The sequence below is a fragment of the Ornithorhynchus anatinus genome, chromosome 11 (assembly GCF_004115215.2).
Source record: "Ornithorhynchus anatinus isolate Pmale09 chromosome 11, mOrnAna1.pri.v4, whole genome shotgun sequence".
Classification (NCBI taxonomy): Eukaryota; Metazoa; Chordata; class Mammalia; order Monotremata; family Ornithorhynchidae; genus Ornithorhynchus; species Ornithorhynchus anatinus.
Genome location: NC_041738.1, coordinates 35,321,251 through 35,337,705, shown reverse-complemented (window position 1 = coordinate 35,337,705; position 16,455 = coordinate 35,321,251). Strand labels below are relative to the sequence as shown.

At 59.5% G+C, this 16,455-nt stretch overlaps 1 protein-coding gene across 2 annotated transcripts; it reads left to right on the top strand.

The window, feature by feature from the left end:
• The first annotated feature begins 1,493 nt into the window (after window positions 1-1,493).
• SLC38A7 (solute carrier family 38 member 7) lies at window positions 1,494-15,890 on the top strand. Of its 2 annotated transcripts, none has more exons than XM_007671970.4 (11): window positions 1,494-1,753; window positions 7,033-7,411; window positions 7,522-7,720; window positions 7,925-8,072; window positions 9,615-9,713; window positions 10,836-10,893; window positions 11,217-11,331; window positions 12,836-12,983; window positions 13,616-13,815; window positions 15,296-15,350; window positions 15,701-15,890. In XM_007671970.4, exons 2-11 carry the CDS (start codon window positions 7,142-7,144, stop codon window positions 15,801-15,803), a joined length of 1,395 nt encoding a protein of 464 aa, XP_007670160.1. In that variant the 5' UTR covers window positions 1,494-1,753; window positions 7,033-7,141; the 3' UTR covers window positions 15,804-15,890. The 2 variants fall into 2 exon arrangements, with proteins under 2 accessions (XP_007670160.1, XP_028931520.1); XM_029075687.2 differs by lacking the exon at window positions 1,494-1,753 and adding an exon at window positions 5,991-6,067.
• The last annotated feature ends 565 nt before the right edge of the window (window positions 15,891-16,455 follow it).

Here is a 16,455-nt window from a genome sequence, read left to right as displayed (position 1 = left end):
GATTAATATTCAATAAATACCCATGAGCGTCGAGGAACGGGTTGGCCTAGTGGGAAGAGCATGGGTTTGGGAGTCAGAGGAGTCTGATTCTCATTACCCTATTTATTTTGTAAAGGAGGTGTACTTCCCCTCCATTCTGTTTATCGCTATTAAGTTGTCTTGCGTTTGTCCGTCCGTCTCCCCCGATTAGACCGCGAGCCGGTCGACGGGCAGGGACGGTCTCTATCTGTTGCCGAATTGTCCATTCCAAGCGCTTAGTACAGTGCTCTGCACATAGTAAGTGCTCAATAAATACTATTGAACGAATTCCTGCTCGGCCTCTTAACTGTTGGGAGACCTCAGGCAAGTCACTCAACTTCTCGGTGCCTCGGTTATTTCGTCTGTAAAGTGGGGACCGAGACTGTGAACCATGTGGGACATGGACCGTGCCCAACCTGGTTAGCTCGTGTCGACCCCAGCACCTAGTACAATGCCTAGCGCAGAGCTTAATAGATGCCATTGAAAAAAACAAACCCGCCGAGCTGACTCGTCCCTCAATAACAGCGATTCAAACCCCAAAGTTCAACGGGGCGGAAGCAGGAGCCGGAGCCGGAGTCCTTGCCTCGGAACCGCTGGGGCCGAGAGGCCGTGTGGCCTGGCGGATAGCACACGGGCCTGGGAGTCAGCAGGACCTGGGTTCCGATCCCGGCCCTGCCACTTGGCTGCTGGGCAAGACGCTCGGCTTCTCTGCGCTTCGGTGACGCTACAATACATCTACATACGGCGCTCGGTCCAGTGCTCTGCACATAGTAAGCGCTCAATAAATGCGATCGAATGAATGAGCCCCCGGTTTCCCTCTGCTCCTCCTCCCCTCCCTCCCACCCTCCGCGCTTCCCCCTTCCCCTCAGCACTGGGCTCATTTGTACATATTATTTATTACCCTAATTATTTTGTTAATGAGGTGCGTATCTCCTCATTTCCTATTTATCTTGATGATATTGTCTTGTTTTGTCCTGTTTTTGCTCTGCTGTCTCCTCCGTTGAGACCGCGAGGCCGTCGTTGGGCGGGGACGGTCTCTATCTGCTGCCGAATTGTCCATTCCGAGCGCTTAGTCTAGTGCTCTGCACATAGTAAGCGCTCAGTAAATAAGTGGAAAGAGCTTGGGCTTGGGACCCAGAGGTCATGGGTTCGGATCCCAGCTCTGCCACTTGTCAGCCGTGTGACTGCGGGCAGGTCACTTCACTTCTCTGGGCCTCGGTCGCCTCATCTGTCAAATGGAGGTGAGGATTGCGAGCCTCACGTGGGACAACCTGATGACCTTGTATCTCCCCCCAGCGCTTAGAACAGTGCTCTGCACATGGTAAGCGCCTAACAGATACCAACATTGTTATTATGATGATTACTACTGAATGAATGAAGGAAGGAATGAATGAATGAGGAGGCGGGGCCAGAACTACAAGTCCCAGGCTGCCCCGCGGTGGGCGGGTCACGTGGCAGGAGGCTGCAGGAGGCTGCAGGAGGCTGCAGGAGGCTGCAGGAGGCTGCAGGAGGCTGCAGGAGGCTGCAGGAGGCTGCAGGAGGCTGCAGGAGGCTGCAGGAGGCTGCAGGAGGCTGCAGGAGGCTGCAGGAGGCTGCAGGAGGCTGCAGGAGGCTGCAGGAGGCTGCAGGAGGCTGCAGGAGGCTCGGACCCCCGTCCTCCTTCGTCCCTTCCCACCCCCAGGCCTCGGCAGGACCCCGACGGGCCCGGGATCCAGCCGCCGCCCAGCACGCCCAGGTATTTACTGAGCGCCTACTGGGGGCAGAGGACTGTACTAGATGCTTGGGAGAGGGCGACGAAAGCGTCTCCTTCCCAGGCCCGGCCGCATCTCTATTTGGGAGCTGGGGGGGGGGGGGGGCGTTTGGCTTTAGGAGGTCGAATCGATGAGTGGTATTTACTGAGCGCTTTCTGGGGGCAGAGGGCTGTACTAGACGCTTGGGAGAGGGCAGTGGAAGCGTCTACTCGACAGGCCCGGCCGCCTCGCTGCTTAGCCGGGACCTGGGCTTAGGGGAAGGTCTCTGGCTTTAGGAGGTCGAAGCGATGAGGGGTATTTACTGAGCGCCTAATGGGGGCGGAGGACTGTACCAGGCGCTTGGGAGAGGGCAATAGAAGCGTCTCTTTGACAGGCCCGGGCCGCATCTCCATTTGGGAACTGGGCTTAGGGGAGGGTCTTTAAGAGGTGGAAGCAATGCGTGGTATTTACTGAGCGCTTATCTGGGGGCAGGGGACTGTGCTAGGCGCTTGGAAGAGTCCAACAGAAGCGTCTCTTTGACAGGCCCGGACGTATTGCTGTTTGTCCGGGAGCTGGGCTTAGGGGGAGGTCTCTGGCTTTAGGAGGTCGAAGCGATGAATGGTATTTACTGAGCGCCTAATGGGGGCGGAGGGCTGTACTAGGCGCTTGGGGGAGGGCAACGGAAGCGTCTCTACGACGGGCCCGGCCGCATCTCTATTTGGGAGCCGTGGGGAGGGGAGAGTGTTTGGCTTTAGGAGGTAGAATCGATGAGTGGTATTTACTGAGCGCCTACTGGGGGCGGAGGGCTGTACTAGGCGCTTGGAAGAGTCCAACGGAAGCGTCTCCTTGACAGGCCCGGCCACATGGCTTCTTATCCGGGAGCTGGGCTTAGGGAAGGTCTTTGGCTTTAGGAGGTCGAAGCGATGAATGGCATTTACTGAGCGCCTAATGGGGGGCGGAGGACTGTACTAGGCGCTTGGGGGAGGGCAGCGGAAGCGTCTCTACGACGGGCCCGGCCGCATCTCTATTTGGGAGCCGTGGGGAGGGGAGAGTGTTTGGCTTTAGGAGGTAGAATCGATGAGTGGTATTTACCGAGCGCTTCCTGGGGGGCGGAGGACTGTACTAGGCGCTCGGGAGAGGGCGACGGAAGGGTCTCTGTGACAGGCCCGGCCGCATCGCTATCTATCCGGGAGCTGGAGGGAGGGGAGAGTGTTTGGCTTTAGGAGGTCGAATCAGTGAATGGTACGAGCGTTTAGCGCAGTGCTTGGCACCTAGTAAGCACTTAACGAATACCGTTATTATTTACCGAGCGCTTACCGGGTGCAGAGGACTGTACTGGGTGTTTAGGAGAGTGTAACAGAAGCATCTCTCTGACAGGCCCAGCCGCGTGGCTGCTCATCATGCGGGGGGAGGGGAGGGTCTTTGGCTTTAGGAGGTCGAATCGACGGATGGTATTTACCGAGCGCTTACTGGGGGCAGAGGACTGTACTAGACGCTTGGGAGAGGGCAGCGGAAGCATCTCCTTGACAGGCCCGGCCCCATCGCTGTTTATGCGGGAGCTGGGCTCGGGGGAAGGTGTTTGGCTTCGGGAGGTCGAGTCAACGAGTGGTATTTGCTGTGCACACAGTAAGCGCTTAACAAATACCAACATCATTATTATGATGATGATTATTTCCCGAGCGCTTACCGTGTGCAGAGCACTGTCCCGAGCGCTTGGGAGAGTACGAGAGAACAACGGCGAAGAGTGACGAATGGACTCTGAGCTCGTCGTGGGCGGGGAAAGCGTCGGATGTTATATCGTGCCCTCCCGAGCGCTCAGTACAGTACTCTGCCCACGCTAACTCAAGAAATACAATTGAATAAATGAATGACTTGCTGAGGCGTGAGGGGGCAGGAGGAAGTGAAAAGGTTGTAGGCCGGCTCACCCTGCAGTCAGTCGACGCTATTTATTGAGCGCTTCCTACCTGGGGAGCACCGGACTAAGCGCTTGAGAGAGTACAGTAGAACAGATTCAGAGAAGCGGCGTGGCTCGGTGGAAAGAGCCCGGGCCGGGGACTCGGAGGTCATGGGTTCGAATGCCGGCACCGCCGCAGGTCAGCTGGGTGACTTTGGGCAAGTCACTTCGCTTCTCTGTGCCTCGGTTCCCTCAACTGTAAAATGGGGATGAAGACCTGTGAGCCCCACGTGGGACCACCTGATGACCTTGTATCCTCCCCAGCGCTTAGAACAGTGCTTGGCACACAGTAAGCGCTCAACGAATGCCGTTATTGTTATTATTTAGGTTGTAGGCCGGCTTATCCTGCAGTCAATCAGTGCACTTATTCTACTGCGCTAAGCCTTTGGGAGAGTACGACGCAACGGAATTAGCAGACACGTGCCCTGCCCATAATAATAATGATAATGTTGGTATTTGTTAAGCGCTAAACTATGTGCAGAGCGCTGTTCTAAGCACTGGGGGAGATACAGGGTCATCAGGTTGTTCCACGTGAGGCTCGCAGTTAATCCCCATTTGACAGATGAGGTCACTGAGGCACAGAGAAGTGAAGTGACACAGCCGACAAGTGGCGGAGCCGGGATTCGAACCCACGACCTCTGACTCCCCCGGCCCGGGACAGGCTAGGATTGTGCCTGCAGGGAGGGGCCGCACCCAGGCCCCAGCCAGGACGTCTCGCACCTACGCGCAAAGCCACGTGAGTCCCCACCCCGGCCGAAAACCCGGGACCCGCGCTGGCCCCCGCGGGCTGCATTTGGGCCCCCGCTTGCGTGTGCGTTCTGGTCCCAGGTGGTTTGAGGTAGTTTAAAATCGAAAACATTTCGAGGAGGTCACTTGCCAGCGAGCAAAGCGAGTCCCCGAGCAGCGCGGTGCTGATTTTAGGGTTGTCGAGTGGAGGCAGAGCTGTTGGAACCTTGGGTGCCAGACCATTCATTCGTTCAGTAGTATCTATTGAGCGCTTCCTATGTGCAGAGCACTGGACTAAGCGCTTGGAATGAACAAGTCGGCAACGGAAGACTACTGAAGTCTTCCCCGACCCGCGCGGGCAGAGAGAGAGCAAGGCAGCGTGGTGTCGAGAAAAAGGCCCGTGCCGTGAGGCAGGAGACTTGGCTTCTAGTCCCGGTTCCGCCCCCGGCCTGCCGGGTGACCCCGGGCAGTCGGTCGGTGGTGTTCATCGAGCGCTTCCCGCGCGCGGAGCGTTGTGCTGAGCGCCCGGGAGAATCGGTTAGGCGCGTTCCCCGCCCACGACAAACACGCGGCCCGTTTCCTTTTCTTGAGACGAACCCGATGCTTGCCTCCGCCCTCCTCGTGGGACCGTGGAAGCAGAGACGTCGCGGATGGTTTCGGGAAAGATAAAAGAGCGACCCGGGTTCGAGGTGTTATTTTTATGCCCCGGGGAGGCCGGCTTGGCTCTGAACTCGCTCGATCCCCTCGCCTCCGTCGGCTCCCGCGAGTTCCACCGGCCGATTGTGCAAGAAGCCGACGGGGCTCGGAGGCAGCTAGTCGCCCGTCCGTTTTAGTCGAGCGCCCCGGAGGGTGACTTTTTCCCGGAAGCTGCACGGGATTTGTGGTTTGTGGTCTCGGGATTATTTAAAGAGATTGAAGCCAGATTCTCCGGTTACCCCCCGGAACGTCCCAGAGGGGTCCGACTGCAGGGAAGTCTTGTCCGGTTGGTTCTTTTCGTCGCAACCGGTCAGCACTTCACCGAGCGAGCGGGGCGGGCGGGTTCCTCATGGAGCGTCACGGGTGAGGAGGACCGGCCAAAGTCCAGCCCCGTCCCGCCGTTAACCGGTCGGCCGAGCTCAGCGAGCCTCGGGAGACCTGCCGCGGAGTGGAGCCGACCGGGAGACGTTCCGTCGTCTTCGGCTTTGGAGCCGAAGGGAGCGCGGACGATAATAACAGTGACATTCGTCAAGCGCTTCGTGCCGGGCGGGGTGTTAAGCACCGGGGTAGGTAGTTCATCGGGCCGGGCCCGGTCCCCGTCCCCCGTGGGGCTCCCAGCCTAGGTCGGAGACGGCACGGGTGTCGAATCCCCAGTTTGCCGAGGAGGAAACGGTCTCCGTGCGGCGACTTGGCCCAAGTTACGCAGCGGGCAGACGGCCGCTCTTTCCGCTAGCCCACGCGGCTTTTCCCGCTGAGCGTCGGGACCTCTCCCGGCCTCGGGAGCGTGGCCGAGAGAAGAACCGCCCCGGCTTTAGATGAGCCGCTTCGAGGAGAGACGGGGAGGAGGAAGGACATTCCGCCGCTCAGGAGTAAACCAAACCAGCTCCAGTCGGGTGGCCTCGAAGACCGGGACGCCTGCCTCGGGGTGGGAGCTGTGGACCCGGTAGGAACTCAATAGATACTGTCGACTGCTCGGTGAGGGGGACCCCCTCGCCCCCCCCGCCAATCGTCCGGGATGCGAATCGAGCCTCTCCGTGCTCCCCGGGTCTCGTGGCCTCAGTTGCCTCATCTGTAGAATGGGGATTAAGACTGTTAGCCCCGCCGTGGGAGAGGGACTGAGTCCAACCCGATTACATTGTATCTACCCCGGCGCTCGTAACACTGGCTGGCACCTAGTGAGTGCTTAATAAATATTATACTACGGTTGTTATTACTATTACTGTACTATTACTATTATCATTATTATCGAGTTGGCCCATTTGTTTTCCCGACTTGTTCCCGGTCTTACAGATAAGTCTTGTGTGGCCTCGCAAAGAGCTGCTCGCTCAGTGCGAGGGGCGGTTAAGAACCCTCATTTTGTTTATTATTAGAGGATGGAAAGCTCTCTGGGAGGAGGGAGCCAGGCCTTCCCCATTGCCCGTGAGCTCTTGGGTGCCTAGTGGAGTGCGGAAAATACCGAGCGGTGAGGCTGGGCCTGTCTGCCAAGCTTGCGCTCTCCCAAGAGCTCAGAGTGCCAAGGCAGAGAGGGAGCAAATGACATACCTGAGGGCATCCAGAGAGCCAGGGGTAAAGCCTGGAGTTTGGGGGTGGTTTTTTTACGGTATCAAAGGCAGGTGTACTCGGCGCTGCGGTAGCTACAAGCTAATGGGGTCGGACGCGGTCCCCGTCGCACGCGGGGCTCACGGTCTCAATCCCCATTTTACGGATGAGGTAATTGAGGCCCAGTGAAGTGACTTGGCCGAGTTCACCCAGCAGACGAGTTGGCGAAGCCAGGATTAGAACCCGGGTCCCACCGACACCCAGGCCCGTGCTCTGTCCACAAGGCCGCGCAGCTCCTGGCCCAGGATCGGGTCCCCGAGGCGGCCCGACTCGCCGCTCTGCGCCGACGCTTCTTTCCACCACCTACAGGCCAAGACTAGCCGGGCTCCGCTCTCCCCGGGCTACGGGAGGATGAGCCGGTGACGGAGGCCGAGACGGGAGCCGGCGACGGAGGCCGGGACGGCTGCCGGCGGGAACCATGGCGCAGGGCAACGTGGGGATCAACAGCGAGTACGGGGACTGGGGCTGGAGCGCGGATGCGGGGGAGCGGGCCCGGCTGCTGCAGAGTCCCAGCGTGGACACCGTCCCCAAGGCCGACGGGGAAGAGGCGGGGACCCGCGCGGGCTCCACCTCCACCCTCGGGGCCGTCTTCATCGTGGTGAACGCCTGCCTGGGCGCCGGCCTGCTCAACTTCCCCGCCGCCTTCAGCACCGCGGGAGGGGTGGCGGCCGGCGTCGCGCTGCAGATCGTGAGTCGGGGGACCGCTGGGAGGCGGGGGCGGAGGGGCCCTCGGGGCCGGGCCGTCCTCGGCGTGTCGGGGGAAGCCCCAGCGCCCGTCCCGGTGCCCACTCTCCGCAGGCCATGCTGGTCTTCATCATCAGCGGCCTCGTCATCCTGGCCTACTGCTCCCAGGCCAGCAACGAGCGCACCTACCAGGAGGCGGTGTGGGCCGTGTGCGGCCGGCTGAGCGGCGTGCTCTGCGAGGTCGCCATCGCCGTCTACACCTTCGGCACCTGCATCGCCTTCCTCATCATCATCGGGGACCAGCAGGACAAGAGTGAGGCCCTGGGCGGCGCGATGAAGTGGGAGGAGGGGAAGGGAGACGGGCCGGAGGAAAGCGCCTTCCCTCTCCGGCTTGGTCGGTGCCTCGCGGGCGGGTTCCACCGGGCGCCGGGGATGTTGCCCGCCGCGTTGTGCAGGGAGGAAGAGGGGCGGCGGGGGGACCGGCTGACGCCTCTGCCCTCTCCCCCCCCCCCCCCAGTCATCGCCGCGCTGCTGAAGGAGCCGGAGGGGCCGAGCAGCGGCGGCCACTGGTACACGGACCGCAAGTTCACCATCAGCCTCACCGCTGTGATCTTCATCCTGCCTCTGTCCATCCCCAGGGAGATCGGCTTCCAGAAATACGCCAGGTGTGGGGGGCGGCCGGGGTTGGGGCCGGAGGGCCGGGGGCGGCGTGGAAGCGGGACCGGGAGGAGCCGCGTGACCCAGCGGAAAGAGCCCGGGCCTGTCGGTCGGAAGACCCGGCTTCTAATCCGGCTGTGCCGCGTGCCGGCTCTGTGACCTTGGGCGGATCACTTCGCTCGTCCGCGCCCCGGATTCCTCGTCCGTAAGGTGGCGGTTCGATTCCCGTTCTCCCTCCCGCACGTGGTTGATGCTCGACGGATAGCCGAGTTATTATTCGGGCACACCTCCGTGCAGCCCTGTTAGGGAACGCCCGGCTCTAAGGGCTCTCTCCCTCCTCCCCCTCCCGGGAGTTGAGCTGGAGGGAGGGCGGCAGGTGCGGTTGGCGGGGTCGGAACGGGTCGGGAAGCCTCCTCTTGGGGCATTTGGCTAAACCCCCCGAGGCCCTCCCACCCCTTCGGTCTTCTGGATTTTATACCCTTCAAAACTCTCCTGTCCTCTCAGCCGCGGGGCTCCTCAGTCACGAGATCCGAGAGCCTCAGTCCCCTCCGCCCCTCTGAAAGCGGAAGGGACGGTCTCTGTTTTATGTGCACGTAGTAAGCGCTCAGTAAATACTGTTGAATGAATGAATGACCCTGGGAGAGAGCTGGAACTTGAGGGACTTCAGCGGGCGTTAAAGTTCTCTCCCCGGGCTTGTCAGAGGGAGCGGGCCTCCCCTTCGATCTAAGGAACCCTCGAGGAGTCGTCGGAGCCGATCAGCTCCCCGTGACCCCTGCTCTGTCCGGAGCCGGTCACCCGGCTTACGGCGGGGTCTCCGGTCTGGTTGGAGCTGGTGAGCGCTCAGTAGCCACTGCTCCATTCACAGTTGGTCATCCAGCTTACGGTGAGGGCTCAGGTCTGATTGGAGCCGGTCAGCTCTCGGTGACGCCCGTTCCATCCGCAGCACAGCGTAGGGGCTAGAGCGCGGGCCTGGGAGTCAGAAGATCACAAATTCTCATCCCGGCTCCGCCGTTTGTCCGCTGTGTGATCCCTGGGCCTCAGTTACCTCATCTGTTAAATGGCGGTTGAGACTGTGAGCCCACGTGGGACAGGGACCGTGTCCAATTCGATTTGCTCGTATCCACCCCCGGGTATAGGAGAGCGCCTGCCACATATAGTAAGCGCTTAAAACCACGGTTGTTGTTATTATCCAGCTTACAGCGAGGGCTCAGGTCCGGTTGGAGCTGCCCTCACTCATCCCTGCTCCACCTGTAGCCGGTCACCTCGCTTGGGGAGATCTCGGGTCTAGACTGTCCGCCCGTTACGGGCCGGGAACGTGTCCGTTGTTAAACTGTGCCCTCCCAAGTGCTTGGTGCGGTGCTTTGCACACGGTAAGTGCTCGGTAGATACAGTCGAATGAATGAATGGTCTGAGATGGTCTACGGAGCTGCTTGCCCAGACCGGGCGATGTCCCTGAGGAGGAGCCCAGAGAGCGGGCCCACGGGGCCGTGCCGGGGAGGACCAGAAGCGCCCTCCCTCTCTCCCTCACCTCTCTCTTTCCTCCCTCACAGCTCCTTGAGCGTCCTCGGCACCTGGTACGTGACCGCCATTGTCATCATCAAATACATCTGGCCGGACAAGGAGATGGTCCCCCGCGAAATCCCTACCAGGTAAGGAAGCCGGGGACGCTCAGAGCAAAATCCAGTTGCGGGAGCTGGGAGTCAGAAGGACCCCACTTCTAATCCCAGCCCTGCCACCGGTCTGCTCTGAGACCTCGGGCCAGTCACTTCACTTCTCTGTGCCTCAGTCACCTCATCTGTAAAATGGGGATTAAGACTCCGAGCCCCATGTTGGACAGGGACCGTGTCCAACCCGATTACCTTGTATCTACTCCGGCGCTCGTACAGGGCCCAGCGCGTAGTACGCGCGTAACGAATACCGCAGTTATCATTATTATCGTGATTATTAAATGACTGTAGATGAGGTGTTGGCAGGGCTGAGGCCTTGGGCTCTGCTAAATAGGTCCTCTTAACCTGATGCAGCCTCCGTTCTTCGCGCTGCTTTTAAACTGAGGTAGGCGGCGGTCCCTGGGGTGGCTCCGGCACCTTTCTGCCACAGACAGTCCCCGCCGCTAAAATGTCGCCCGCCCTGAGGGAGCCCCGGGACAAACTGAGACCCAGAGAGGATGAGGGGCCTGTCCACTGTCACCCAGCAGACTGGGACTGATATATTAGCACTCGACCATCTGACTCTCTGCCCTCCTAGATTACGGAGACACGGACGCCTGCTGTGTGAACTTGGGCACTTCACTTAACTTCTCCGTACCTCAGCTTCCTCACCTGTAAATCGGGGATTAAATATCGATTCTCCCCCATTAGACAGTGAGCCCCATGTTGGTATTTGTTAAGCGCTTACTATGTGCCGAGCACTGTTCTAAGCGCTGGGGGAGATACGGGGTCATCGGGTCATCCCACGTGAGGCTCACAGTTAATCCCCATTTTACAGCCGAGGTAACTGAGGCACAGAGAAGTGAAGTGACTCGCCCAGCGTCACACAGCTGACGAGCGGCAGAGCCGGGAGTCGAACCCGTGACCTCTGACTCCGAAGCCCAGGCTCTTTCCGCTGAGCCCCGCTGCTTCCCCGTGTGACACAAAGATTGTTTCTGACCTGATTATCTTGTTTCTGCCCCACCGTTGGGTACAGTGCCTGGCACATGCTAAGCACTGAACAAGTCCCGCAGTAAATATTATCGACTGATGTGAGTGTGTGCGTGTCCGTGTTCTGCCTCACAGGCCTGCCTCCTGGATGGCCGTGTTTAATGCCATGCCCACCATTTGCTTCGGATTCCAGGTACGAGCCCCCGGGAGGCTTCAGCCACTCTGTCCACTAGTCCCGTCCCTGCTGTCTCAGCCCCGCTGCTGGCTTCAGGCCACCCCCCCTCTCACCCGGGACCCAAAGGATGCGGGAAAAGCAGCTTAATCTCAGTAGGGTTGGATCCCCCAATTCCCAACCCAGTTCCTCCGTCCGCGTTCATCGGCGGGGAGGTCCAAGAGCTTTCTTTCCTCCCCTAAGGGGAGCTAGCTCTTTTTGGGGCGGCTAGTTGTTCCCGTGTTGCAGCCTGGCGTTCTCTTCTCCCCTCCTCTCCTTCCCCCGACCCCGCTGTCCCCTGGCAGTGTCACGTGAGCAGCGTACCCGTCTTCAACAGCATGCGGCGGCCGCGAGTGAAGACCTGGGGCGGGGTGGTGACGGCCGCCATGGTCATCGCGCTCTTCGTGTACCTGGGGACAGGTGAGGCCGTGCCGGTCGCGAGACCGGCGCTGGGGTCCCTGGGGTCCCCCCGACCGCCCCCAGCGTCGTTCTTCCAACTCTGGAAAAAGCTGAGCAGAACTCTGAACTCACCCCCAGGGGGAACCCCAATCCCAGCAGTAGCCGCTGCCGGAAACAGCCGGAATCGCCTCCCTCCAAACCCCGCCCATACCCTTGCCTGATAACCTAAGACCGTGCTGTCACTGGGGTCAGGCCGGTGGTCCACCGGGCCTACTTTTCTGCCTCCAGTGGTGCCAACGGGTTGTTCGGAAGAGCCCGGTGACGGCTCCAGCCCAGAGGCGGGGGTCGTAGTCCCAAACGCCTCTTTTCCCTCTGACATCTCTGACTTTTGCCTCTGGTAACCCATTACAGTCTTCTCCTCTGACACCTCTCTTCCCTCTAACATCTCTAACCTTTGCCTCTGGTAACCCCTTACAGTCTTCTCCTCTGACACCTCTCTTCCCTCTAACATCTCTAAGTTTTGCCTCTGGTAACCCATTACAGTCTTCTCCTCTGACAGTTTTTCCAACTGCTCCTAAAGATGCCGACATTTTCAGCCAGCCCAGTTTCCTGGGTAAATGAATCCCGTGTGTTTACTGCCCAATCTAGAGGAGTAATGGTATTTGTTAAGTGCTTACGACATGCCAGGCGCTGTACAAAGCACTAGGGAAAATATAAGCTAATCAGGTTGGACACGGTCCACATCCCACATAGGGCTCACAGCTTTAAGCTCCATTTTACAGATGAAGTAACTGAGGCGCAGAAAAGCGACTTGCCCAAGATGGCACAGCAGCCAGATGGTGGAGCCGGGATTAGAACCCAAGTCCTCTGACTCCCAAGCCGTATTTTTTCCACCAGGCCACGCTGCTTCTCAGCAGTTTCAGTTCTCCTAGGAGACAGGGGTGCATTCTCGCAGAGCCGAAGTTGAAGGGAAACTCACCCCGCCCTACTCCCCCAGCTCACGACCCTCTCCTCCGACGGCAAGCCGTGCCGAACCTAGACAGATGGGCGTTGTCGTGTTCTGTCCAGAGTGCGGAGTGAAAACCCATAGGCCCGTGTGTATTTCCTTCAAGCCTCAACCGTGCCCTCTTTTACCGTTCAGTGATGGGTAAATAACCATCCCGCGTTTTCGGAGTCCACCCCCTCGATTTGGAAAACCTCAGTCATATCTCCTCGTCAGTCCAGAGAACGTCAGCCCACTCAGTCCGTCCCCGTATCGATGCATCTCCATCTTCTGATCATCCCTCCCCGGAAGCCTCAGACTTAAGACAGGTTTCTCCGCCTGGGCTTTGGGCTTCAAGTGAGCCTTCTCCACGACACTGTAAGATCCTCGGGGGCGGGGATAGCGTCTGCCCACTCTATCGTACGTGCCCGAGCGCTAGAACGGTTCTCTGCACAGTACGCAGCAGATACCACTCATGGATTCCCACCCCGGCCCCTCCCTCCTCCGAACGGGTCCGACCGTTGAGCCGTCCTTCCCTCGCAGGCATCTGTGGCTTCCTCACCTTTGGGGTGAGCGTGGACCCAGACGTGCTCCTCTCCTACCCCTCGGACGACGTGCCGGTCGCTATCGCCCGGGCCTTCATCATCCTCAGCGTGCTGACCTCCTACCCCATCCTGCATTTCTGCGGCCGGTGAGTCCCTGGGCCGAGGGAGCGGGGCTGGCAGGGGGCGGAGGAGTCCCCCCGGCCCCTGAGCTGTCCAGAGCCCCAGCCAGGGCGACTAGGGTACGGCCGGCGGGTGGACCACCCGGTGAGCGCTTCAGCGGGACAGCAGGGGACGGCCCCTCGGGAAACCGAGGCCCACGCATCCCGTTTCCCGGCCCAGGGCTCTGCTTCGGGGGAGCCGCTCTCCCCTCAGCCCTCCGGGAACCCCCCCCCCGTCACCAGCCCCCTCGTGAATGGAACCTAGACACCGAAGGAGCCAAGAGTCAGGGGGGCCTAGCGGATAGAGCACGGGCCTGGGTTTCGAATCCTGGCTCCGCCACTTGTCTGCCGTGTGACCTCGGACAAGTCATTTCACTTCCCTGGGCCTCAGTTCCCTCATCTGTCAAATGGGGATTAAGACCGTGAGACAGGGATGTGTCCAACCCGAGCTGCTCGTATCCGCTCCGGGACTTGGTACGGTGCCTGGCACACAGTAAACGCTTAACAAATACCGCCGTTAGTGGTGTTATTAATGAACCCCCGGGCTCGGGGAGGGCGGGTCCGGCGGGTGGCTCGGTCGGCGGGGCAGCCCATAGCGGTCAGCGCGTCGGGCCCCGCAGGGCGGTGCTGGAGGGGCTCTGGCTGCGCTACAAGGGGGAGGCGCTGGAGGAGGACGTGGTGCGGGAGAGACGGCGCCGGCTGCTGCAGACGGCCACCTGGTTCCTGCTGACGCTGCTCCTGGCCCTCTTCATCCCGGACATCGGGAAGGTCATCTCCGTCATCGGGGGCCTGGCCGCCTGCTTCATCTTCGTCTTCCCAGGTACCGCCATTCCAGCCTCCCGCCTCCCTGCGCTTCGCCCACACCCTGCAGGGCCTCCCTCACCTCGGCCCGGCCGGCCCCGGCCGTGGCTTAACGCCGTGGGGAGGGGAAGAGGAGGTCGGCAGTGCCGAGGCCCCGGGGGGGGGGGGTGCCAGGGTTGGAACGACCCGCTGACCTCGGAGGGGTCTGCCTCCGACTCGTCCCTCCTCCACATCTGCAGTGGCGCCAGAAGCTCCTCCGTTCCCAGTCGGGAACCAGCCCACTAGAAGTCCCGGGAGGAGCCTCATCCTCGCGGTCCCCCAGAAGGGAGGGAAAAGACAGGGAAGGAGCTAGTCACTGCCCTGGAGAACCCTCTGCGTCCCCTTCAGAGTCTTGACGGCTTCCTGGAGAGGCACCCAAGTTGCCCAGCGGATCTACCAACTCCGTTGTACTCTCCCAGACGTTTAGTACAGTGCTCTGCACACAGTAAGCACTCAGTAAATACCATCGATCGATCGATGGATCTAGGACGGCCACCGTAACCGACTCGGATGATCCCCTCGCCGGGAGCCGCGCGGTCTTATGAAAGGAGCCCGGGGCTGGGCGTCAGAGGACCTGGCTTCTGATCCCAGCTCCGCCACTTTGCCTTCTGTATGACCTTGGACAAGTCACTGAAGCGCCTCAGTTTCCTCCTCTGTAAAACGGGGATTAAATACCCGGTTCTCCCTGCCTCTCGGACTGTGAGACAGGGTATGTGTCTGATATGATCTTGTATGATACGATCTACCCCGGCAGTTAGTACGGTGCTTGGCCTAGAGTAAGCCCTTCCCAAAGACCACAGTTATGATCATGCAACCAACCAGAGGTATTTATGGTGTGTTTCCTGTATGCCAAACACTGAATCTAGCACTCGGGAGGGTATCGGTCGTATTTATTGAGCACTTTGAGCGGAGCACTGTATTAAGCGCTTGAGAGAGTACAGTGTAACAGAGTTGGTAGACGTGTTCCCTGCCCACAACAGGCTTACAGTCTAGAGCATAGTGCAGTAGAATCGGTAGTCATAATCCCTGACCTCCAGGAGTTTAAAATCTAGTGGGGGAAGTAAACATTAAAATAATTTACAAGTAGGGGAAGCAGCAGCCTGAAAGGGTACGTACTCAAGTATCAAAGCGCTCGAGGTGTTCAGACCCAAGTGCATTGAAGCCGCAAGGCGTAGTGGATAGAGCACAGGCCCGGGAGTCAGAAGGCCATGGGTCCTAATCCCCGCTCTGCCGGGTATCTGCTGTGTGACCTTGGGCAAGTCACTTTACTTCTGTGCGTCTCCATTTCTGCATCTGCAGAATGGGCATAAAATACACGTTCTCCTTTCCTCTGAGACTGTGAGCCCCATGTCTTGAACCTGTCTTGAACCTACCCCGGGGCTTGGCGCATAGTAAGCACTTAATACCATCATCATCATGAGTATTTGGCTAGCTAATAAAAATGGCTTCATTCCCTCTAGGACTGTGCCTCATCCAAGCCAAACTGTCTGAAATAGAAGAAGTAAAACCAACCAGGTAAAAGTCAGCCCTGTCCCCGGGATCCTCTTCAGATGAATCCAGATTCCATTTATCCCCCGGTCTCACTTATTCCCTCCTCCCCTAATCGTGCCCTTCTCCCTCTTCTCTTCCTCTTTCTCTCTCTCCCTCTCTTTTTCCTTCCCTTCCCCCTCAACCCTCTCCCTTCCTCCCTCTCACCTTCCTTCTGTCTTCCCCTCTCCCTCCCTCCCTGTCTTGCTCTCCTTCTCTTCCCCGCAGTCCCCCAGGGTCAGGGACCATTTCTTGCTCTTCCTCTATATCACCCTCTTTCCCCACTGCCCAGCGGCCACTCCTTCAGTAGACTGACTCTCTTTCCTCTCTCCCCACAGCTGGTGGCTGCTGGTCAGTTACGGCGTGCTCATGGTCACCTTGGGGGCCTTCATCTTTGGCCAGACCACAGCCAATGCCATCTTTGTGGACCTCATGGCCTGACCTTATTTGGCCAGGACGACCCTCGGCCTTTTCCTTCAGGCCTCGAGGGAGTAGATTTCCCCACCCCCGCCCTCTCCCAGCGGCTGCCCCCCGCCCCCTCCCCGTTGACGTCTGTGAGATGCCTGTGCAGGAAAAGGGAAACGTCCCCACCCCGAGGCTGAGTTGTCAGAAATCTGTTTCATCCGAAGTTCAACTGTGTGCAGTTTTCCCAAGGGGACTTCAGGGGGAGTTGGCCACTAGCCCAGAGAGAGGACCCGGCCTCTCTCTTTCTGGAAGCCAAACCCCAATTCTCTTTCCTTTCTGTGGAGGAGGCGCCCTGAAGGTGGGTTCCTTTTTGGCATCGAGGAGAAGACTTTCCTGGAGAGGAACCTCTCTTTGTGCAGAAGTCGGTCCCGGAAGCGAGCTCAGCCTGGGCAGCGTGGGGCCCTAGGCTGCTGGTCCGTTTGCCCGTTCTCCTCGGGAGGAAGGGAAACGGTGATCAGCTTTCAGCCTTCAACCATCTGGGGGGCTTCTGGCGGGATCGCGGTGGTGGGAGAAGAGAGGCCTTCTGGGCGGAATCCCAGGGATCCGTCGGAGATGAAGGCCTCCGGGTTCTCAAGCCAAGCGGTGAGCTCTGACCCGCCCGGGAAGAATACGCCGGGTCTCCTCTACC